This window comes from Phlebotomus argentipes, unplaced genomic scaffold (assembly GCF_947086385.1).
Source record: "Phlebotomus argentipes unplaced genomic scaffold, Phlebotomus argentipes genome assembly contig_15, whole genome shotgun sequence".
Taxonomy (NCBI): Eukaryota; Metazoa; Arthropoda; class Insecta; order Diptera; family Psychodidae; genus Phlebotomus; species Phlebotomus argentipes.
This window is the reverse complement of record NW_026776181.1, coordinates 10,604,547-10,627,837: the sequence shown is the minus strand read 5'-3', so window position 1 is coordinate 10,627,837 and position 23,291 is coordinate 10,604,547. Positions and strand designations below refer to the sequence as shown.

At 38.2% G+C, this 23,291-nt stretch overlaps 3 protein-coding genes across 5 annotated transcripts in view; 2 read left to right on the top strand and 1 right to left on the bottom strand.

The window, feature by feature from the left end:
- LOC132261842 (uncharacterized) overlaps positions 1-20,828 on the top strand; it is an 86,528-nt gene extending 65,700 nt beyond the window's left edge. For all 3 annotated transcript variants that reach the window (XM_059760850.1, XM_059760849.1, XM_059760848.1), the window contains 6 exons: positions 10,603-10,823; positions 10,898-11,088; positions 11,823-12,047; positions 12,718-12,887; positions 13,944-14,099; positions 18,001-20,828. In XM_059760850.1, the coding sequence (XP_059616833.1) occupies positions 10,603-10,823; positions 10,898-11,088; positions 11,823-12,047; positions 12,718-12,887; positions 13,944-14,099; positions 18,001-18,069 (1,032 nt within the window). In that variant the 3' untranslated portion in view covers positions 18,070-20,828. The remainder of the gene's footprint in view (positions 1-10,602; positions 10,824-10,897; positions 11,089-11,822; positions 12,048-12,717; positions 12,888-13,943; positions 14,100-18,000) is intronic.
- Positions 20,829-21,798: 970 nt separating this feature from the next.
- LOC132262361 (prefoldin subunit 1) lies at positions 21,799-22,531 on the top strand. The gene is made up of 3 exons (XM_059761620.1): positions 21,799-22,000; positions 22,069-22,211; positions 22,268-22,531. The coding sequence occupies exons 1-3, from the start codon at positions 21,959-21,961 to the stop codon at positions 22,476-22,478; spliced, it is 396 nt and encodes a 131-aa protein (XP_059617603.1). The 5' UTR covers positions 21,799-21,958; the 3' UTR covers positions 22,479-22,531.
- LOC132262358 (protein-lysine N-methyltransferase CG9154) lies at positions 22,460-23,219 on the bottom strand. The gene is made up of 3 exons (XM_059761616.1): positions 23,103-23,219; positions 22,908-23,052; positions 22,460-22,842 (listed from the first exon to the last, which is right to left on the bottom strand). Exons 1-3 carry the CDS (start codon positions 23,217-23,219, stop codon positions 22,481-22,483), a joined length of 624 nt encoding a protein of 207 aa, XP_059617599.1. The 3' UTR covers positions 22,460-22,480.
- Positions 23,220-23,291: the final 72 nt, after the last annotated feature.

Sequence of the window (23,291 nt, the reverse complement as noted above, 5' to 3'; positions counted from 1 at the left end):
ACCTCTTTAGAGAAAAAAAAGAAGTATATAACCTTAACAATAGCGACTCTCCGTCATATTTTTTGCTCCTTATTCTGTATTCCATTGCAATTTATTAACATAGCAACATGAGAGAAAGACGACGTACGGATTCTCTTTCCAATTAACCCTCCTACCATGGCGAATGCACGGCGGGGTTGAAATTGTTAAAAAGGGAACACTCGAATTACCCCCAATAGAAGCCCCAAAGACGCTAAAGCTGTATACCAAGAGCAAAATATCATGTTTAACATCATTTCACACTCCCGCCAAGTCACTCTGCCAGCCATTTACTTATCACAAAGTGAAAGGAGAAAAATTTAAAATAACGATTTAATAGCCTGACATCCCTTTCCCTTCACCACACGCAATTTTTCTGCTACTTTTCATGAAATGTATTTTCCTTTCTTGCCAATGCATAATTTATGAACAATAATTGCCATCGACCTAAAAGCTCTCTTACTCACGAGCTCCAATTGAGGCTAAGAGATAGGAAAAAGTGGAGAATTAGTGCCTCTACCAAACTATTTTGTTTACACCCTTGGCTTTAGGAAAGGAAAAGCTATTGTGATCTGGATATTTTGTTATTAACTTGTTTGACCCCAATTGAAAGCTCATATCCGGTATTATAAAGCTCCTATTTCAATAGGAGAGATTGCAAGCATTCTGCATCCGTTCTATTCTCAATTTAAACTCCTAAGACCGGATTATCTTAAAATCACCTCACATCCTTTGTACGTCAAATGTGACATAAGAGCTCCTTCCATGAGGGATAGATTTCAGAGGGATATGTTGTGTAACGAAAATTATCATTTTCAGCAGACTTCCAATAGGTATGTGGTTGAAGAGGTAGGGAATAGTAGAAATAACTAAACTAGTTTTTCTAGATTAATTAGACTAATTGTATTATCTGCATCAAGAAACTTTCTTAAATGTCGAGTTTTAATTTTGGAGTGCTGTAGCTAAAGTTCTTTCAGGATATCTTACATCTAAGTGTCTGCGAGCAGTAGGAAAATATGAAATATGAATGAACATTATTACTACTGTTTTAATGGTTGATCTCGATGGTCTTGTACTCGTTAAAAACATTGGGCGTTAACCCTTAAGCTAACCATTGCTTCAATATGGGAACCAGATTCTTTTCCTGTCAGATTTATGTCTTCACAATGAAGATGTTTATTTAGTCATTAAATACACACCTAAAAGATGTTTAGAAGGATAAATAAGAGAATTCATAACCTCTAAAATCATTGAAGCTTTCCTGTGTGTTCAACCATAACCTTTAAGCGACTTATTTAACGACAGCTTTGAGAATTTTTAATTACGAAAAATATCCCCATGCTTCTATACCTTGCAATATTAATTACTCTCTTCGTTATTGAAGACGCAAGAAGATCGTAAACAATTCTGAGAAGCTCCACAATTATGTCAATTGAATTTTTCCTAAGAGTGAGGGAGTGAAAGTAATGAAATGAGCTTTTAGATTTGTGCCAAATAAACTGTTGAATAGACGCCCTATGGCCATTGTGATCCTTGCTCTTCTCCTTCTCAATATTTATTAACAAGTTTCGCAAGTTAATTACCAGTGTCAGCAATATTATGATATAATGAAATCCATAATTACCTTAATGGGTTTTTCGCTATGAGATTCTCACCCTTTGGCATCCGACGTCCCGAGAGTGACAAAATGTTGGTGAGGGTTGGAAATGCCGACGAAAGCTCACCATGTTTTTGTGACGAAACTAGGCGTCTCCACTGCAAAAGCTCGCTTTTATGAGTGTGTGTGTTGAATTTTGTGGTTGAAATTTGCGAATAGAGACAGTTAATACGTGCCGTGCGAACACTCGTACATTTAATTTGAATGTAATGTGTGGAATTTTGACGTTGTTAAGAGATATTTGCTTAGTTTAGATGCTTCCGCAGCAGCCATTTCTCGCTATGTTTGGGATGAAAGCATCTGCAAAATGCATTTAATTGTACCTCAGTCATCGTTTGACATATATTTCCACTTTTCCCACCTGAATTTACTCCGCGTATATTTATATACCAAATTTACTCTCATAGTAAACCCATTCCACGCTCATACACCTCTTTTTGCATCACTCTTTTATGGAATAGCACCATGTGTTAGGAAAATGTGGAAGGGAGAGAGATTTTCAGAATGTACCGAGTGTAGTCGATATGGGGGAAAATTGTACAGTTAAAAGTCTCCATAATAGGCACCATTACTCTATCTGCAGGATTTTATGATTTTTAACAAGCACACACTTTTAATTCTCTCTTTTCTGCGCTTCCCAGAATCACTATCTGGGCATCTATGCAAAAAAAATCAATAAAACGACAGTTGCCAGATTTAATTAATACCCATAACGATGAAATCTGCATAGAAAGGGATTTGAATTCACTATACCATTGAAGTTATTTATCTCAATGTAAAATATTCCCATAAAAAGAGGGCATATCGTTCTTCATTGTGTGCATTTTGGTCGTGTTTTTTTTTCAATCTATTCCTGGTTTGCTGTATAAAATAAAAAGGCTCAAATCTATGTGGAAATAGATTTTACAAACTTATATGTGTCGATGGATTTAAAAAAAAATCAGTTGAATGGAGATATGAAATTGGATATCGATATGAGGGAGGAAAACCCATGAAATTATTTTTTTTTTACATATATTTTCATTCGCTGACTTCACAGAATATCTTCTGATGAACATTTTATCTTTGTATTAATTTCTCTGTTGGTCAGGAAGGCATGAGACGCCCGTTCTTGATCATCCAATTAAAATTATTCACATTGACAACGATCTTATTGTACTGGACAAACCATGCTCTCTGCCGGTGAGTAAGAATTGGCGAACAAAGAGCCCTTCTGGGCACGTTCTTGGCTCTTTCAGACCCTTTCATCCCTTCCTCTCGAAGTGTTTGTGTAGAACAAGATATGATTGACTGGCTGGCCCACGTTAATTTTCCTCCCAATGAATGGAGAAAACCTGAGCATTTTGGATGGCCAAAAAGGGGTTGATTTGGGACTGAAACTCCGCACTCTTTTTTCTGGTCTGTTTACCCTCTTGTGTATTTAACAAACTCCAACCCATCCTTGTGACTTCTTTTTTTCCACCCCTTCATGTGCGATAGAAATTTCTCTATTGCTCACCAAATGAACTTGACTCTCTACATTGGCATTTTGGTGTTTTCCACCCCCTCAATTGCCATCCAGAGTCAATCTTCTTGCTTTAGGGATGGCAATATTTATGTTGTTTTATATGTAATGCAGTGTGTATCCCCAACATCAATCCGAGAGGGGGCAATTTTGTGCCACATTGAGGGTGTGGAGCGACTTTGTGTGTGTGTGTGTGTATTAAATGAATGGCTCCTATTTTGTATTCTATATTCATATTATTACATCATCCACCCACAATCGAACCATCCCTCAGCATGTCAAAGATATTCATGCCGCGCTCTTTTTATGAATCTCATCATTTATCCACGAATGGAGAACCCACGAAGAGCAGTGCGATGAGGGTGAAGCGCGAGCAGAAGACCAATGCTTTTTAAAGCTTTGCAGTGCGGGAGAGGCTAATTTTGTAATATTTATTAACTTTTCTGTCTCGGCTGGCTGTCTCAGGGGTTTGTTGGCTGTAAGAAGAAATGATATATCGGATTCTTTCCTTTGGTCTTTCATCTCCATTATGACATGCCCCTCAAAAGTGTCTCTATTTAAATAGCTTGGGATTATTTTGAAAGATCCTCTGAACTCTCCCCGAAATCCTCTGCTCTCTAGAGAGTATCCTTCTGTTGTGGAAAAGATGGGATATTTTAAAGTACAGAAATGACGAGATGAAGTCACACATGAATCATGCTTTTCTGAAAAAAGAGGAAAACACGAGAAGTAAGGAAAGCAGATGTCTTTAATATCTTCTAATACACTTTTTAGTCCTCTATTCATGACGATGTTCCTCCTCAAATTTCCACCTAATATTTCTTCGTGAGTTCTTTAATCTTCTTGTCTCCAACGACTTTTCATCCAACATCTGAGCTTCTTTCTCTTGGATATTTCCCTTGAAAGAAATTGTTGCACTCTCACGTTGAAACTTTTCGACTTTTCCTCATTATTAGAGCTTTCTTCGCCCTTTATTGGATTTCTTCGTCGCACCACTCAAAAATTCCTGTGCAAAGTCAACACAATGAAATATCAAGTCCCGGAAAAATCCCACTCTCCCAAGGATTTAATCATTTGTAGAGTAATTGGGGGAGTGTTATTAAATTTGAACAGTCAGGAATGCTTGGAATGAGAGAAATTGAAACTTAGCTGGAAAGTTTAAATGAAGGTGGGAATTTTGTCATACTGAATGATGAATTTGCCGGAAAAGCACAGCAATTACCAATTTATCCTAATGGCATGGGATTGAAATGTTGACCAGAAGGTGGAAAGGCAACAAAAAGTGGGCGGAAAACAGCCGAAACTATGTTGTGAATTTATACAATATATGCATGTAGATTTGTAACTATCTATCGGTTCTGAATTAGTTCAATGGGTTTAATGTTTAAAGTACAATGAAATTTCATAGCTTTGTTTCATGAATACACTTTGAGCATAATGTTTCTAATGGTGAAAACACAGCATTTGTAATTTGTAATTTGTCCACGATCATCTCTTTCTTCCCCTCGCGTTTCGTGTATTTTCCTTCCTACTCTGTCAGCGTCCGACTCTGACATGTCGAGACAGCCACTGTGCGAGTAGGAAGGAAAATACACGATACGCGTGGGGAAGAAAGAAATGATCGTGGACAAATTGCAAATTACAAATGCTGTGTTTTCACCATAAGCTATTGAATTCTAAAAAAAAATCAAAATTTTGAAGTACAATTCTATTTCAAAATTTTAACAATCTGAAGTGGTTGTTTTACACATGGTTTTTGAATTAATTGCATAACTATTTCTCTCATACATTGCATTGCATTGCATTGATATTTTAACGTGAAAAATATGATTATATGTGATTTCCACTATATTTCTTCTGCTATTACTGCTCTCAATTTTCAAACTGTTGAATTGGAACCACACCCCCACAGAATTTCCCATCTTTGGCACCTATTGTAATCGATTGAGATGAGAAATGGTGGGAAAATCACAAAGAGAGAAGTTTTTCACGAGACTTCTTGCGCTTTTTACGCCTGAGTTGGTCGTCTTTTGAATTAATGGAGTATCGGAAGATAAAATGTGGCAATAAAGTGGCGAGAAATGATTTATCCCAACCCCTCAACCATCAAGAAATCATGAATGCTTCATTGTTGGGATGGAAAGTTGAGGAATCTCATTGGACGTCTTTTATTATGTAAATTATTCTCTTCTGCTCCTCACTCTACTGCATTCATGGCTTGGTGCTCTCTTGTTTTCCCATCCGTGTGACTTGAGTTGAAAAGGTCACCCTTGGAGTGGGAGGAGTGAACATCTGGCAAGTGGAGAGGAAATTTACCTCAAATGCGGAAAATCCTCTATAGAAAAGCCAAGGAGATTTGATTCACAACCACAACGAGCTATTTATTAAACTTATGTGTATCTCATGATGAAGTTCCATGGACACAGTAACTTCCTCTCTCGTGCACGCCATTGTGGGGCCAATTCTACCCCACAACACCTCCACCCCATTCTATGCGACAAGTTTTTCCATTTGCCGCACAAACAATTCACTCTCGCCGTGCAATTTTCCGAGTGGACGACAATTTTCACTTAATCCGGGCGAGGAATTGTCTCCTCAGGGCGAACTGGAATAGAGAGGTGTGTGCAAATGATTGTATGGTACCAATAATAATTGAGTACTTCTCATTCGACAAATGAATTACACCAACTGCATTGGGAAGCATTGTGTGAAATTCAATGGGGCAATTCACATGATCACTTTCAATGGATGAGAAGATGAGCATTTCCCCAAAGAGAAGATTGCTCCTTGTTGCATTTTTGACGGCATTCCGCATGCTCAAGAAGTGGAGTTTAATTGGGATCCGAGTCTCTCGTCTGGATTCAAGGGATTTGTATATAGTTGTATATTAGTAGTGAGAAATTATTCTCTAGAGTCACCGTGTACGTTTTATGCGTTTGTGGAACGGAAGTTCTCGAAGAGACATTCTTAAGGAGTGAATTACGACTCCCTTTTGTCCTCTAAAAGTTGATAAAAAGATTTTAAATAAGAATCTTGGTACTCTGAAGTCTTATAAATTTTACTTCTGTGCTCTTTGTTTCTATGAAAATGTGGGCGAAAAGAGGGAAAACATGAAAAAAGTAGGGAAAAGCTGACTGAAGAAGGAGTACAAAAAATCAATTGGTTTTTCATCTTGTATTTAATATGTTATTAGTCCATCAAATGTCAAATTTGTGACAAATAAGGAAATAATCTTTATCAATATTGTTGAATTGACAAACATATAACTAGACAGAAGCTAGTTGAGCTAATATTTTAAATTATAGTCAGAGGATTGAATATTTCAGCTATTATTTCTATACTAGACTGTAAAAGATTTCAGAGATAAATTGATCAATTAAAATTATTTTACGTAATCTTTAATACCAATATAAATTTATTTGAAAATTTCAATAAAATTAAAATTTAATATTCCTTTACATAATATTTGCCCTGAAATTCCTTTGTCAGCACGATTTTTCCACTTAACTACCTTTGACTGTTGTGTGCTGAGCTAGGAAGAAAACAAGGGGATATGAAGAGAATGCAAAAAAGTTGTTAAAACCACCCGCGACTCTTTCCCAGTCACGGCAAGATATTGGATGTGTATCTTCTTCAATTTCGCGATGGAATGAGAAAAGGGTGTCCCAGTGAAAAGTGCTTTTTTGTTGCGACACAAAAGAACGCCAGAGTGGAAGAAATTTCATTGCCCTGAAGTTATCATTTTGAAGTTCAATCCACATATTCATGATTCAGTGATAATTCACTTTGAACTCCAGCGACGATTTCCCGTCTCAATGAATTGTATTTTCACAAGGGGCGCGTACTCCGCCCAACTCCACAATGGCAGCTCGGTATAATGGTTGGGACCTACACGTGGTTTCTGGGGAAAGAAGAGAAATTTATTGCGACACACTCGACATATTTTTTTCTTCTTCTGGGTGCTCAAGATGTGGGTGAAGGAGTGATTCGAGAAACACATTTCATGAATACATTATTTTCTATTTCCTTCCGCGAAAGATGTGTTGCGTATTTATTTCCATCTTTCCGCCCTTTTTCCTCTTGTAAACAACCTTTGGCAAGTCCTCAACGGCTTTCTTCGCCACTCAAATGGGGCCCTGAGGGTGGTGATTTTCCCCCAGGCCAGTGCCAGAGGGGATTCCGCCTCCTTCTCCATTCACATTCAGGTGGTGATTGAGGGATTCTCTTCCGGGGCGAAAGGTGGGCTGACAATGCGGGGTTGAGAAATGTACGTTGAGAAAATCCGCACTGAAGGGCTTCAGATCTTTGTTTTCTGATAACCGCACAAATATTTCGGTTTTCAATCAGGGGAGTTTTTTTTGGGAAATGTTTTTGAGGACTCTTTGATGCACAAACTTACCTGTTTTCAATGAGGTTCTGAAACATAATCCCATAAAAATTTACAGGTTGTTTTTATAGCTTTGTGAAGGGGCTGTGAATTTCCATTACACTACCATTCTCAGATTTTTACGACCTATTTTCAATGACTTTCTGATACACTGGAGCTCTCAAAAAACTTTAGCCATTCATTTGCATTTTGATCTCTTGTTAATGCAGAGTTTTACACCCCTCGACAAAATCTCTCCAGTGAGATAGAAAAAAGGAGAATAAAAGGTGAACAATGTGATGATTTTGAATTTATTGTCACACACGCTCGTATAAACAAATACTCCATCTCTCGAACCAGTCAGAGCGCAATCTTAAATCTCCAACTCGCAGGCCATGTGAGTCGGGAAGTGAGAAAAGCTTGTTTTTCCTCAAAGTGATTTCCATGCGTCCCGGGAAAATTGATCAAGAGTGAAGAGAGATATTCTGAAGGGCGGGAATTGCAATGTAATACAAATCCATGATGTAATTCAGGGATGAAGCAAAAAGACATTCATTCGTCAGCAGAAATGGGGAAAAATGTGAGTGGGTGGAGAGAAAATTGTCTCGGGATGACAAATATATTGCAAAACAGAGACATACTATCCAGAAAATATGTCAGACAGGAATTTTGTCAGGAAAAATCCTTCATAAAATTCTCAACTATCGCTATAAGGTGAGAATTTCTATCCTGAGAGACAATTGAAAGTGTCAGTCGAAATATTTCGCGCTGGATTCTCTCGAGAAAATATCAATTTCCGCTATAAACCAGCCCCGAAAGGAGTATGGGAAGTTAATACTAAGTGGTTGGTGAAAGACCACAAAGTAGATTACAGACAAGTTCAACCTTGTAAATCTTTACAGAGGAATAGAGAAAATGGTCAATCTTCGTGTAAAATTTTCAACCAAGAACTAAAAGTTACTCCAGCTACACTTAAGATTATGTCTTTGATAAGACTCTCAGGAAAAGTTGCAGGAAGATAGACGAATTTTGATGAATATTGTGGTTATAAAAATATGAAAGATATAAAAGAGATTTTGAGGTGTTCCGTGAAGAACATTTTTATTGAGTATCTATAAAAATCTGCTCTTGAGATAGTTTTCAATGATTTCCGCCACAAGTCATTCTTCTCTCGAAAATTCTTTCTGAATTGTTGGAGATTTACAGTGGGTGCAGAGCAAACGTGAGTTGCAATATGTGGAATCTACAATTTTATCACTATTTATTCAATGGAGTTTATCTTCCTTTCCACCACTGTACACATGACGATTCGAGGAAGTCAAACTTTTCCCCAATCGTTCTCTAAAGTTTTCTCTATCTGCAGAAGCATGTAGAGAATGTGTGTTTTTTTCTGGGGAAGATATTAGCATTGTTGAGGATATGTATTTCTCAATATTCATATCTCGAAGGAATAATTCATATTTGGACTTTTTCTATCATTTCTCATACCCACATTTTGCTGTGTAGAAAGGAAAGCACTGAGAGTGGTTTATTTGCAAAATTTACTCTGTTTTTTCCCCTTCATTCGTACATAATTCAACACAATTCAGTGAGAATTGAAGATTTATTCAGTTTGTCGGGGGGTGAAATTTTCCATTCATAATTAAATGTGGAGCTCTTCAAATTTTCCCTGTGGCTTTTCCCGCGAAGAGACACATAGCAAAAAACGAGGAACCGCAGACACAAAGGGCGGAAGAGTTGAAGCTAAAACAGTCTGACATTGCGATGCTGTGTGTCTTCAATTAAATACAGATATTTTGTTGCGCAATGCACCGAATAATGCTGATGGTCCCGGGAAAAAATGTCCCACTGAGCATAGTTGAAGAATTGAGGAGGAAAGATGAGAGAAAAGTCTAACTTTTCATCATCACTCTGGTGAGTTCCGCTCACCTGTATCATTATTTTATCTCTTCTGTACTTCCCTCCAGCATTGCGGCGCCATGTTTTTTTTTTTTACTTTTAGCGAAGGGTGATTGTTGGGAAATTTGTCCTCTAACACCCCATGATAGTGCCTCGCTTCACTGTTTTGCAACATAATAAAAGAGAGATGTTGAAGTTTCTTGCATATGAAACGATATGCATTTAATTCGCTACAATTAGGTATAATTCTCATACTGAAACATTCATCATTGCTCCGGCGAAAGGGATTTGTCATACTTTTAAGAGACAAGAGAAAGTTTCTACAGGCTGGTAAGGACGCGGTGTTACTTAATACGAATTGCATAATTTTAGAATCAATTTAAACACCATAATCAAAGAGCTTGAAACTATGGAAGCGAATTTGAGTTTCGTATATGTCGCGTTAACGCAAGACAAGTTTTTTGCTAATGTGTTTTAATTCAAAAGAAGTAGTGGGCTGAATTTCCTTCGTTCAAATTCAAATTTCGGACTTCTTGGCTGCCCCATTCTGTACCAAATTCACAGTGAATTCGTATCGTACTGTGTGCAGACAAAATAATCACAAACTCCAGAGTTCTCCACCATGTCCGAAAAATCTCTCACTTCGCCCTCACTTGTCAGGAGGAACATAGGGGATTTTCCTAGATCATACATGATTCATTCCGTTGAGAGGTGTTTTTCCTGCTATCCGCCCATCGCTGGAATCTCAAGTGGAAATCGATAGATGGGAATTTAATTCAATTTTTTCTCCGTCCAGATGTTTCCCTCCCCCAAAGGGAGGCGAGCGCGTGAAAATTGAAGGGGTTCCAAATTACCCATAGGGAGAGAAAACTTTTCTTGTCACACCGTTTGTCCGTCGTGAGGAAATAAAACTCCTCGATGGGGAGTTTTGGAAAATATTACAGGGAAATGTGTATGTGTGGGAAAAGGTTAATGCCTAGGGGAGACATTTTGCGAAAAAAAAGAAATTTGCGTCTTCTTTCTCTCATGACCACACAAAATTCGACACTGAAGATATATATTAATTTTGCGCGCTGTTTGCCACCAAAATTCTTCAATGTGTATAATATTTTTGTATTAGCAATTTTGTAATAGTTGGTCTAAATCATCGTTCTGTAGGTTCACCCATGCGGTCGGTATCGTCATAACACGGTGGTCTTCATATTGGCAAAGGAGTACAACCTGAAGAATTTGAGGACAATCCATCGCCTGGACAGGCTCACGTCGGGTCTGCTCCTATTCGGTCGTAGTCCCAAGAAGGCTCGCCAAATGGAGCACCAAATCCGCAATCGGCAGGTTCAGAAGCAGTACGTGTGCCGTGTCGAAGGTGAATTCCCAGAGTGAGTACGACAAGCTTTTCCCCAAACAATGTGCCTCTCCGAAATGAGAGGCTTTCAATGCCTCCCCTTTTCAGTGGTGTGATTGAGTGCAAAGAGCCCATCGAGGTGGTGAGCTACAAGATTGGCGTGTGCAAGGTGTCACCCAAGGGGAAGGAGTGCACGACGAAATTCGAGAAGTTGGGCTTCAACGGCAAATCCAGTGTGGTCCTCTGCAAGCCACAGACTGGCCGCATGCACCAGATCCGGGTGCACTTGCAGTATTTAGGTATTATTGCCCACCCAATCCTCCCACTGACAAACCACCACCATATTTACCACTCACGATGGCTCTGCAAATGACGCCACAGAAGAGACACTGGAGTATGACTTGCAAAGTTTCCATTGCGGCAAATTGACTCAATTTTCCATTTCCGTACTGTGTTTTTCATCAACATCACTCGGAAGAATCGTTAAGAGTCAATTTGATCGTTTTCCGGTTAAACACTAACATCCCGTTTAAATTCATATTCCAAACATTTCGGTATTATTATTTATATTATGTTTCTACTACTATTGGTTGACTTTCACAGATCTATTATAATCTCATCTTATACAGAAGCAGTTATTTAATTCTCAAATTGAATACCAAATTTAACAAAAATTGATAACTTATTCTATCTTGAATTTGAGAAAATGAATTTAATTTAATCTCCTGTTTTACCTCAAAAAGGAAGCTTTCAAACCCTTTTAGAGTCCTTTGTAACTCCTTGAGATTTTTTCTAAGACTCTCTTTCTAACTTTCCTCACGTTTCTGTGTTTCTTCTGATGAGAGGGACAAACAGAGTTGAGAAAATGGAAACACTTGAGGCAATTGAAGGCACTCAAGGAGTCAATTTCATTTGAGACAAGATGCAAAACGTGAGTGTAAAATTGTGGTTGGCAGTGTTGGGATGAATCCGAGTGACTTACAATTTGGACAGAGCAGTAAAGTGTGTTCCCCTTCGCCGACCTCAATTGCAGGCTATCCGGTAATTAATGATCCGCTGTACAATCACGAGGTGTTCGGACCGGCCAAGGGGCGAGGAGGTGACATCGGCGGGAAGTCGGACGAACAACTGGTGAAGGACTTGATAAACATCCACAATGCAGAGAATTGGCTGGGTATCGACGGTGACTCGGAAATGTCACTGTTCAAATCGATGAAGCCAGATGCTGAGGACGGCGGTGTTTTGGGCTGTGGTAAAGGTGAGGCAACAGAGTTGAAAGGCAAGGTGTTTTTCCGCAGCAGGACCACACGTAGAACACGATAGTAATCAGTGAGACTCATAATTAACAGGGTGAAAATCACGAGACCGTAGGAAACAATTGAATTTCCTCACAACTTATCTCTCATCTAAATTAATTTCACCTCTGATTGAGACACAGTGTGACTTAATTTTGTCATCTCAGGTGGTGGAACGCCTTAAGAGGGGCGAAATGGGTGCTTTTCCACCCCTCACATGGGATCACTTTTCTCACTCTGGGAAAAAAAAACTCCTGTTCTCAAGCAATCGATGGGGAAGTGGCAGTCAGTGGTGGAAAATGAGGGTGTTTTCTCGCAATGTCCGAAGGAAATTTACACAATCCCATCCAATAAATGTGACTATTTGGCATTTTATGAGTCACCCTGGGCGCCACAAGGGATTCCACATACACATACAAAGTGTCTCAATGTAAATACGTTGATATTTTTCTCCACTGAGTGAACAACAATTCTCTCTACCTGCACTTGAGACACAATCTCCAGTTTCCCAATAAATTTTCCTATTGATTTGGACACTATGTGAAATTGCAAAATTTTAGCCTCCCTTCGAAATGTGCAATTGCAAATGCAATGTTATGAATTACTTCCTCTCATTCGTTGCCGCCCCAACAGGAAACATCCTGAGTGACGACGATTGCGAAACTGTGTCAAGAGAGGCGTCACCATGTTCAGAAAGTCCTAGACCATTATCGCACGGAAGTGAGAGTCCCCACGAGAGCGTCTGCCAGGTGTCGCCGCAGCAAAATTCACCGCCAACCGGTCTGAAGAGGGCTCAAGCAAAGGTAACACACAGGACTTAATTACTCGGGAGCTTTTGGGCATTTTGGGAGGCGTGTGTATAGCAAAAATTGCTCCCGAGGAGCTGAAATACTCTGAAGCGGATTTTTTTTCCAATGGATGGCAATTGACTAAATTGCTCAGTAAATGCTGGACAGCACTTTTTGCATTCATGTTAGTGAATGCAGCAAAATATGCAGGAAGAATGAACTAAACAAGATAAATAGTTGAATTCAAAGTTTTTACCTCGTTTCATAGCGTTATCTTATGTTGAGAAAAATTTAATATTTTCTGAGGACGAAAGAACTTTTTGCAGAAAAGTTTCAAGTACAGTTTCCTATGTTAACTTCAGATGCAATGTGCTCTCATCATTAGATCATTTAAACTTTGAAAAATATGAAATTTTCAAGTGTGGCGATAGTGAAAATATTGAAAATGGAACGTAAAAGTGTATGGTATTCTTAATTTTATCATAACGCAAAACTGAGAAGTTATCAAATATAAAATCTAATATTAGCAGAAATTAAGCATAATATGAGAATAATATAGCGGTTAATGATTTATTCCATGCTATTTTGAATGCTACAGAATGTCATTAAGTTTGTTGCTCAGAAGTTTTCTCTTCAAGTGCAATTTGAGCTTTACAATTTATTATATTTCATGAATAGTGTGTATCTCTTCACTGTTTCCACAAAGAGCTTTTTAATATTTCTTCCCAACCCAAAAGTGCACAAAACAACTGAAATCTCCCATCGGGGAACTTTTGTGAAAAGCTCCAGTCATTTTAAATTTAAATACCAACTGTCATAGTGAGGAATTATTGTATGAGATTTTGAGCCATATTAATACCTCTCGTGCGAAATTTTGGAAATCATCCAAATAGCTAAACAATGCTCAGTGAAGCGCTTCCAGCCACGCATGAGGAGTCATTGAACGTGAAATTGCTGAAAATATGTTGCGTTTCCCATGGAAATTCCCACAACATATCTTTCAAAAGGGGTGGTGCAGCTCTTCCCATTCACTTATCCATTGCATTCTTCTCTGGTGGTGTGAAATTGCAGGTAACAGTGGCCACCCAGACTGGTCATGAATCACCGGACCTCACGTTCAACCCTGATAAGATGACAGTCGATAAACACTGCTACGAGTGCAAAGTTCGCTACAGGGACCCAAAGCCGCAGGATCTCGTAATGTATTTGCATGCATGGAAGTACAAGGTGAGTTTTCACACGAACAGCCCTAAAGAGAGTGAGAGAGGAGTTTTCCCACCTCCCCATGATTTGCGTGCATTAAACTCTTTCTCAGGCGCACCACAAAGGCGATTTAGCATACATATATTATGCAGTGGCACTTGAATGTCAGGCTTTAATCTCCATAGGGGCTCATTTGCCCTCTTGGGACTTTGTGTTGAAAGAAGTGCGGCTTTGTTGTTGACTTTTCCATCTAGCAAATGATGGAGGAATTCTCCTTGCAGCATTTTGCAAAATGTCACAAATATTTCAAATCCCTTGTAATTTTAGATATGAGAAATCCTTTTCCTCTGACCCAAGATGAAAGGGAAGACTTGACATTAAAGTGACCATGTTTTAGAAAATTATAGTTTTTTCTCGAGAAGTGACATTGAATAATTAGAAGAAGGTAGAGTTCTTTTCGGGCAACAAAATTTCATGTAACTGAGAATAATATTCAAAGCAAAGCAAGACGACTTTACGTTGAAAACTTCCGCCGAAAGAGAGAAAATGTTGTTTAGTAAAAGGATTAAAGCGACACACCTGAAAAAATGTCACATTTTCCAAGTTACCGACCAAAAAAGCATGACAAAGCTGAAAATTAAATGTTTTCCCTCCACTCAGAGTTTTCACAAAGGGAGGCGCGCACACACCAAAGTTGAAAAATATTGTTGAAAGAGGGAGTGAAATGAGAGATGAAAGCATTTCAACCCCCTTTTGTCACACATGCCTGATGGTGTATTCGCAAAAAGCAGCGCTGCCTTGATGGAAAAATGATGGCAAATTTGCCGTGTGCACGAAATAAAGTCTACAGTGCAAAACAATCTTCATGCAATATTTTAATTCTAAGAAAGTAATTAAAATAAGTTTCTCCCACAATTCCACAGTGGAATTTTTCCATTGCATTTTACATTTTGTGCAATTGCCGGACGACCGAGTAAGGTTGAGTGGAAGTGGGCATCGCGGCAAAGGATTTTCTTGAGGAGAGCTTGAAAAAAGGAAGAGAGATTGCCATGATAATATGCCCGAGAAGGAGAGTTGTTGGGGAAAATTTTTAATTAAGCAGCTGAATAAATTGACTATTGTTCAAGGTGGAGAGTTTTCACGAGTGGCATGAAAGATAGATCCAATGCTGAGTCTCATTTGCAAGTGTGCAACTTTTCCAATGAAAATTTCATTCGAATACTTGAGAGAGAGAAAGAGATGATTAAATTCAAGCTGAAGACTTGAGCAAAAGTTTCCTCTTCAAATCAAATTATCGACAGACTGCTTAATGTTGTTATTTTCTGCAAGTCTTTTGGGATATTATGGATGAAAGATGGCCCGATTTGTCTTAGGTCGAGTGTTAGTCTGCCGTATTTCTGGGAAAGTTTGTGAGACTCTTTAAATATGCCATGCACACTGGCTGAAGAATGATTGTTCTTCGAGTAATTCGGAAATTAATTTAAATTTTAAAATCTTCACATGAATATTTGAAATCTCGCGTGTTTTAAGATTTTTTTCTTACAATGTTCAAAGTGGTCAAAAGGGTTTATCTGATTTTGAGTCTTCAAGAAGTTTTAAGTCACATCATTAGCATATATAATCTTATGATCAATTGGTTAAATAGATGTGAAGTATTTTGCTTTTTGTTTAACAGCTTACTTCTTCTTCATAGAAGACACTTTTAGCTCTTCAGCTGTTTGTAAGTCATCATAAACTTAATGGTCAACTAAAGATCAGCATAAACTGTCCAAATGAATTTCTCTTGCTATCCCAAAAGGCACAAAGCAGATTGCTATGACCCGGTTTTCCGTCAATATCTCTTCCAGATGTTGCCCTTGCTAAATTTACACAAATCTCGTGAAAGCAGGCACAAATGTGTAAAGAATACCATTTTGACTATTGTGGGCAGTTTGCTAAAAATAATTCATTTAATTTTCATCCGAAGTAATGATGAATTTGTTCAGTAGCTGAAGAGCCAAGAAAGTGGATAATTTACAAATTTCAGTCATTTGTTAATTCACTATCATTATTCACTTTCTTTCACTCATGTTCTTCAAGTTCATTGTAGACATTTTCACCCTCACTCAGCCCATTTAATTCTCTGTCGGAATTTCCGTAGAGCGAAAAACTTATTGAGTTTCAATTGAAAGTTCTTCTTCGTGGGGACAAGAAAAAAGTTACTGAGAAGAGTCCTATTTTCCTTCCATGTCAAGAGGATGAGTGATTTTTCTCATTTTTCCGCGTCGCGGAAAAAGCACAGTTCACAAGTTCGCGATGGCGCTCTTTACCATTATATGACGTGAGTGGGATTGAATATGATGATAAGCGCGATGTTGAGGATGTGAAGAAAGTCGAACAAACTTCAATATGCATGCAATTTTCATTGAATTTCCTTTCGTACTTTCAGGGTACACAATCAAATCTGTCTAATGAAATTATTCTGCATATGCTTATGTGTGTACCATTGAATTATGTGGCCTTTGGCGTCTCTTACTATTGTTGAAGACGGAAGGACGAGAGGAACCGGAGAAAAAGGAGGAAATCACATCTTTTCCAGGAGGATTATGATATTTTCCATTCATCCTCATTCGTCGTTGAGTTCTATTGAGCATGAAATTCTCTCTATTTCTGCTAAATCAAACGCACATGGAATTGATTAAAAAATTCATAGCCATGCGTTGACAATTTTCCTCTTCGTCTGTGAATATAATTGCTGACAAGCAAAATAACTTTAGTATTTTTTTAGGTGATTTTGACCTCAATTGAGACCATATAGTGTAGAAAATTCAATTGTATAGCAAAATATTGCTTGTGATTTACCATGCAAAGTCACCCTGAAGCTCTCTCGGAGGCTGGATAAAATAATTGTGCACAAACAGTTGAGATATTGTAGGAAAACTTTCCAATTTCCCTCACATTTACGTTCAACCCCACTTTGAGGTCCTTACAGAGCCTGTGGATAATCTAGGGCGGTGAGAAAATTGAGAAATCAACCCTGAGGAGAGAACGGGCGAAATCGAAGGGAATTTCCTTCAAAAAGGCACTCATTGGACTGTTAAATGCGATGATGGAGTCTCACATGGAATCTCCATCTCTTCCACTTCATCAACTGTTTCATGTCAATTTTCAGTGACATTAAATATTTATGGAAATTTTCTCTCTCTCCCTCTCAGTGTATTGCTGGCAAAGCTGTGGTTTTTCTCATTCAACTTTGCCTTCGACATGAGCTTTTATCGTGAGCCACACAGTCGAATAGTGACTCAGATTCCACACGAGACAATTTCATCCATTTCTCACTTGCTTTCCCGACTTGATCTCTTGCCCAGTCACATGCGATGACCGATTTTTTCGAGGAAAAGCTGTGAGGATTTGCTTTTGGTGGCATTTTTCAATATCAATGTAGAGATATTGATAGAAATAGGACTTTTCAGTATTCAATATTGCTATTGATGTTCATTAAATCAGCTTTTAAAATAGAGATTGGTACAAAATAATCCCAAAATAATACTTCGTTCTTTAAGAATTGACTGTGAATCACTTCCTCTCAATAAATCGCCAATCAATTAGCTGCGATTATTCGTGTGTCAAAGTGGGAAATCAAGTGAATTTGTACAGGAAATTGCACATGTTCGATGATGTGAAATTTGAGAAGAGTTTTGCCTCGCAATCTTCGGATCACATAAAATGTACCATTAATCCAAATGCGATGGCGACTGTTTGGCAAGATGAATGCTAAAGTGGATGCGAATGATGAAGGAGAAAGAGAGAAATTGAGAGCAATTAATATCAATTTAGAATGAAAATTTCTCTCTCCTTCAACACATAAATTGTGAATATTAAGAATGTTTATATTTGTGCGGTGTATTTATCATCGTTCTCTTGACTCTCCCCTCTCTCTTTGCAGGGTCCCGGCTGGGAGTATTCCACTGAGCTTCCGGACTGGGCCTCGTCGCAGTGGATGGAGGATGAATAGACCATATGGCGATTGAGGAAACCACAGCAACATAATTAAATTATAATTAAATATCGCTACACACTAAGCAAAACTCCTATTAGATTGATATTAATGGCAAAAAGACATTTTTTTCATCAAATCTTCCTTTGGCCTCTATTTTATGGTTTGTATTCCTTTTCTTTTTTTTGTGGGAATAATTTTGTAATGCGTTTTCTCACATACACACATAAACACGAAGTGAAGAGTTGGAGGATGAAAGAGAAATGAAAAAAGACAATATTGAATAGTTTGTAAATATTTTTTGATACGATATAAGGAGACACTTTTAGACAGCATCTCTCAAGTTTCTGCGGAAGAGCTTCATTGCAGAAATGCCCCATAAGTTTTTTGTGAGAATGAAAGGCATTATATAACTAGCATGTTTAGGAGATACATATTTTAGACTACTTAGTGGACATAAATAACTATATTGTATTGAAGAAGGAGATATTATTGATAATAATAATGGCAGGTATAATTAATGAATATCAAATTTAGTGTGGTTTACCTAATTGCAGGGTCCATGATTTACACACAGATGCAGACAAAATAAGAAGAAAAAATCAACACAATTTAAAGAAGATAGATCTTGAGATATTTACAACGGAAGATTACAGAGTAAATTTACCTGCAGCCAAGTCTTATTTTCACCTGTTATTTCAATTAGGCGATATTGCATTGACGATGAGATGTTAGAGACCAAAGCTTGTAATGACGGAAAGTAATATTTAGAAAGAAGAGAAAAAACAAGGACTTTTTTGTACATAAGACAGAGTGAACACACATAATAATCAAATATCAATCATTTCATATCACAAGGCAGATGGAGAAAAAAGGGCACAAGTTAAGATGTTTCAGCCTCAATCAATCAAAAGGCACTCCTGGGAAGTCCTCCAGGACCGAAAGGCGCGCGCGACTCCCTTGAGGTTTTCCACCTCTCCAGCCGAGGAGGGAATTCAATAATGGCATTTTATGATGATTGAGCTGAGCGCCAAAAAAGTTGATGAGAATCAAAATTGATAACTTGTGTTGTGTGTGTGCGGAGAAAAGAAAAAAAAAGACACAAATTTAGTTGACACGCGAGAGAATCATAAGAAAAATAACCCATAAATATTTAAAGATGATGAGGAAGTCTTTGACTAATATATATTTTAGGATGTTAAGAATCTTTCAATCAAATTATATTAGGGCGCTTTTTTGTCACGACAGTCGGAATGGCGGTAGAGTTTAAGGAATTTTTTTCTATAAAATTCAATAAGGTTAAAAATATGAGACAGAAGGATGGATTTGTACAATAAAATGTTAAGTCGCAGCGAGAAAGACAAAAGATCCCACGGGGAGAGTTTGAAAGAAAAGCGAGAAGCCAAGATAAGAAAACAATTGCGTAAATTCACTCTGAAAAATAGTCATTTTGTGCCTTGACGAAACCCAAAAGAAGAGAAACATTTCTCGATTACAACGTCTTTGAGCCCATGCTTTCAGTTTCGGTTGAAACCAAGTCGGTTTTGAGAGAAAAAAAAACACTTTTCGACTATACAAAAACAAGTGATATTGAGAAGAATATTAGCGAGAAATCAAGAGATGCGCGCGCATTGTCATAAATGTAGAGAATTTTGATCAACTGTGGTTTGCATTCAACGAGCTTCAATAATAATCCCAGATTTAAGACCACGAAGAGAAATCGCAGGACAGTAAAAAACAATGGATTTCACTAATAGAATGGCAAACAAAATGAATTTGTAAACTCTGGCAAACTGCTGAAAATGTGATGAAAAATTGTAAAAAGAGAAAAAAATGTGCTAGCAAAAGAGAGAATTTATGTAAAGATACGATTTCACACTTTCCACCACGAAAGACATGGTCGAATTTCCTCGCTTCTGGCCGAGAACTAGAGAGAGAGAGAGTGAGAAGATAAAGTGCCAGAAGAGAGAGAAAGGAAATCTCGACAATTTCCCCTCCCTTTGATTGTAGCGATGGATGAAGAGGATACAATATACGTTGTAAATAGTTTTTAGAATCTGAAAGAGAAAGTTTTATGTCTTGTTGCACAGCTCAAGTGGTTCATTTTATCTGTTTATTCGTCGTATGTGTAAATAATTTTAGTTCATACCTCGATATAATATTCTTTATAAGTCTCTGTATCGCGTTAAAAGACCCACAATCTTGTTGAGACTCGCAATCAATGGTTTTTCTTGCGTAGAGTAAAAAAAAAAACGTTTAGGAATGAAGATTTATAGATGTAATCATGTCGGATGAGAAGCCTTAAAATAGTCACAGTTTAATTGAGTATTAAAGAGGGCGAAGAAGAGTGGAATATTTGGCTTTGCATGGATTTCTCAAGAAGATTGACATATCTGATAAAACTTGTGGTTTTATTTTTCACTGGGAAAAATCAAAAGACATTTTGTGCTACGGAATAAAAACACTCCCTCAAGAAAAATGAACAGAATTGATCAATAAATGTACAATATTCGGATGATAAAAAATAGAATAAATATTTTTAGGCGCTTTTTCACTCTGAATCACATTCATGAAACCCATGTAGTAAAAGGCTTAAGATGGTTTGGAATGGTATAAAATTGAGCAATGATTGAGTGATTTTTCTGTTGTCTTTGTGTTGCAAACAATGCGACACAGTGAATACCATTTATTGAATAAAGATCAGATTTTAATTGTAAAGCCCCTCCTCCTTTCCCCAAGTAGATAAAAACAATTTAATAAATTTTGATTTAATGTGACACCGCGAGACTTTTTTATTCATCCCACCGGATGGCGAATAATTGAGTGAGGCCATCGCAAGTTGGCTTTATGAGGAAACTTCGGGTGGACTTTTAATGGGTGTCGCAGAAGCTTTTTCAACACTTTTTGCGTGGGCTTGCCTTTTGGCAGGAGAAGATCTGAAAAAGAGCGACCAGAGGCCACAGGACTCATTAATTTCCTCTGCTCGTAATTTTAATGCCTGCGCCAACGTCTCGACAGAGCTTCTCTCACGAGGATGGCAACAGTTTGGAATCACTTTTGAATTGAACACTTGCGGCCACTTGTGGAGTGGAGTCGCTGAGAGGCGCAGACTTATGAGCTTCGATTGAGAAGTTTAAGTGTGAGTATTGTTGACTAAATTTTTTACTGAACTTCGGCTTTTGACGCCAAAAAGTGAGCAAATCTCTTGAAGACACTCAATTCTTCTTTGGAAAAATCATTATCTCAATTTATTATTTAAATTCTTAAGCTTGTTGAGTAAAAGAATGGTTATTATTAATAGCCATTGGTGTGTGTATATAGAAAATAGAACAAAGTCCATGAGTCTTTTGTTCAACGTTTTCTTAACACAGTGTCCAAAACTGCGTATCAACCTCACTTCAGTCAATCAGAAATGTGCTTGGATTGGAGTAGGTATATCGTAACAAAAACTTACAAAGTACCTTTTACATTATGCCGAAATCTGTGAAGGAATAGACAAATCGACTACTGACATAATGTCAGTTCAGTTTCAGCGATTTTCTGTATGATTTCTAAAACTCAAATAAATTTGTATTGTATATTATATATATTGTATGTACTATGTACTATGTACTATGTATATTGTATGTATACTCGGAAAATTATGGGCCAGGGTAAAATATTCGCGCCTCCTTCAAACTGTTATAATACTTTTAAGAGAGAAAGAGTGAAAGGCGGCAAAATTAAGAGGATCTTAAGAGACTGTAGTTCATTGTCCCAAAATAGATGTCAGTGCGATCGTCAAAACACGGCATTCTCAGCCGCATTTTCACGTGAATTTTCTGTCGTGATTTGTGTGAAATACAGCAGCTTTTACTGCAATTTTCACTTCTCTTTCTTGTGTTTATAGAGGAAATACTAATTTGCAATGGCTGCAGTAGCATCTCCAGCAGATCTCGAACTGAGAAAGGTAAGTTGTGCAGTGTCGTGAAGCATGAAGTTTCATTGAGTTTTCCTTTGGATTTCCTCACTCTCCAGGCATTCGCGGAGATGCAGATGAACAAAATAGAGTCTACAAAAAAACTGAGAGTGCTGGACATGCAGATAGAGTCGCTGAAGAAGTCAAAACAGAGACTTATCATCACTGAGCACGAAGTGACAAATCTACCTCCGGAAACAAAGTGAGTGGGCGCGTGAGAAAGTTGCGACTGGGAAAGTAATTCTGCTTCTTTTCCAGAGTCTACTCATCAATAGGGAGAATGTTTGCCCTGTCTTCAGTGCCGGAAATGAGTGCTGAGCTGAAGGGGAAGCAGACAAAAGTGGACTCCATGATCAGCCAGTGTGACAACAACAAAGGTTATCTGATGAAAAATCTCAAGGAGCAGGAGGACAGCCTCAGAGAGCTGGTGCAGCAGAAAAAACGCGATGCTGACAGTGCTGCCAAGTAGCTTTATTTTCTCTGAATGAAGTGATCGAGATTAAAATTGGCGAACGACGCGAATTCATTACCCAGATTCCTCTTGTGTCGCGGTTGAAAATTGCAAGGCCTCAAGTGCAGGTATTTCTCAGCCCAGGGAGTGACCACGACGCCAGAGCACAGGATTATTTTCCCGTCTGGCTTTAGGACACTGTGTAGGACTTCAGCTGTCTTGGAAATGCACTCTTCGGATAAAAAGGGAGGATCGGCGAGCACCAAATCAAAATAATGGTGAAATTCTTCAAGAGTTTTGTTGTTTCGTCCTTTGGTGTAGTCATAGAAGACACAGTTTTGATCCTGCCGGAGGAATCTCTCATCGTACTCAAAGAGATGAACTAAAAGATGGGAAGAGAATCAGTAATTTTCTGTAAAACCGTGTAAACAGAATCTTATCGCTAACCATTGGGAAGAGCACTTGAAACTGATTTGTAGAGTGATGGACAGGAAAAAAGACCTATTTTGAAGTTTTCACCAGGAGAAATCTCTCTGCAGGCGCCGGTGAGGATAGAGATAGTCTCCTCATCGTACCAGAATTGGCTCAATTGCTGAAAGAGGAACTGTTAGTGAGGTTACAACAACATCTAGAGAAACTTACCCAGTTTTCCTCCAAATCCTCCTCCGCTGCTGCCTTCTCAGCTAAGAACTCCTGGAGGATCTGCAGAGTATCACTGGGAAGGCAGATTTCCTCATCATCACTGGGCGTTTGGGTCATCCTGGCGTGCTCCCGGTGGACTGTCAGTGCCCTCTAGTGGCAATTCACTCTCCATCTGCGCAATGTTGGCCG

Bases quoted from the DNA above. Each gene is read 5' to 3' on its own strand.
- LOC132262361 (XM_059761620.1), top strand. From the start codon at position 21,959: ATGGCTGCAGTAGCATCTCCAGCAGATCTCGAACTGAGAAAG. The intron at 22,001-22,068 runs GTAAGTTGTGCA...CTCACTCTCCAG, and splicing joins CAGATCTCGAACTGAGAAAG to GCATTCGCGGAGATGCAGAT. The intron at 22,212-22,267 runs GTGAGTGGGCGC...CTTCTTTTCCAG, and splicing joins AATCTACCTCCGGAAACAAA to AGTCTACTCATCAATAGGGA.
- LOC132262358 (XM_059761616.1), bottom strand. From the start codon at position 23,219: ATGACCCAAACGCCCAGTGATGATGAGGAAATCTGCCTTCCCAGTGAT. The intron at 23,053-23,102 runs GTAAGTTTCTCT...TTCCTCTTTCAG, and splicing joins AGGATTTGGAGGAAAACTGG to CAATTGAGCCAATTCTGGTA. The intron at 22,843-22,907 runs GTTAGCGATAAG...CCCATCTTTTAG, and splicing joins TTCAAGTGCTCTTCCCAATG to TTCATCTCTTTGAGTACGAT.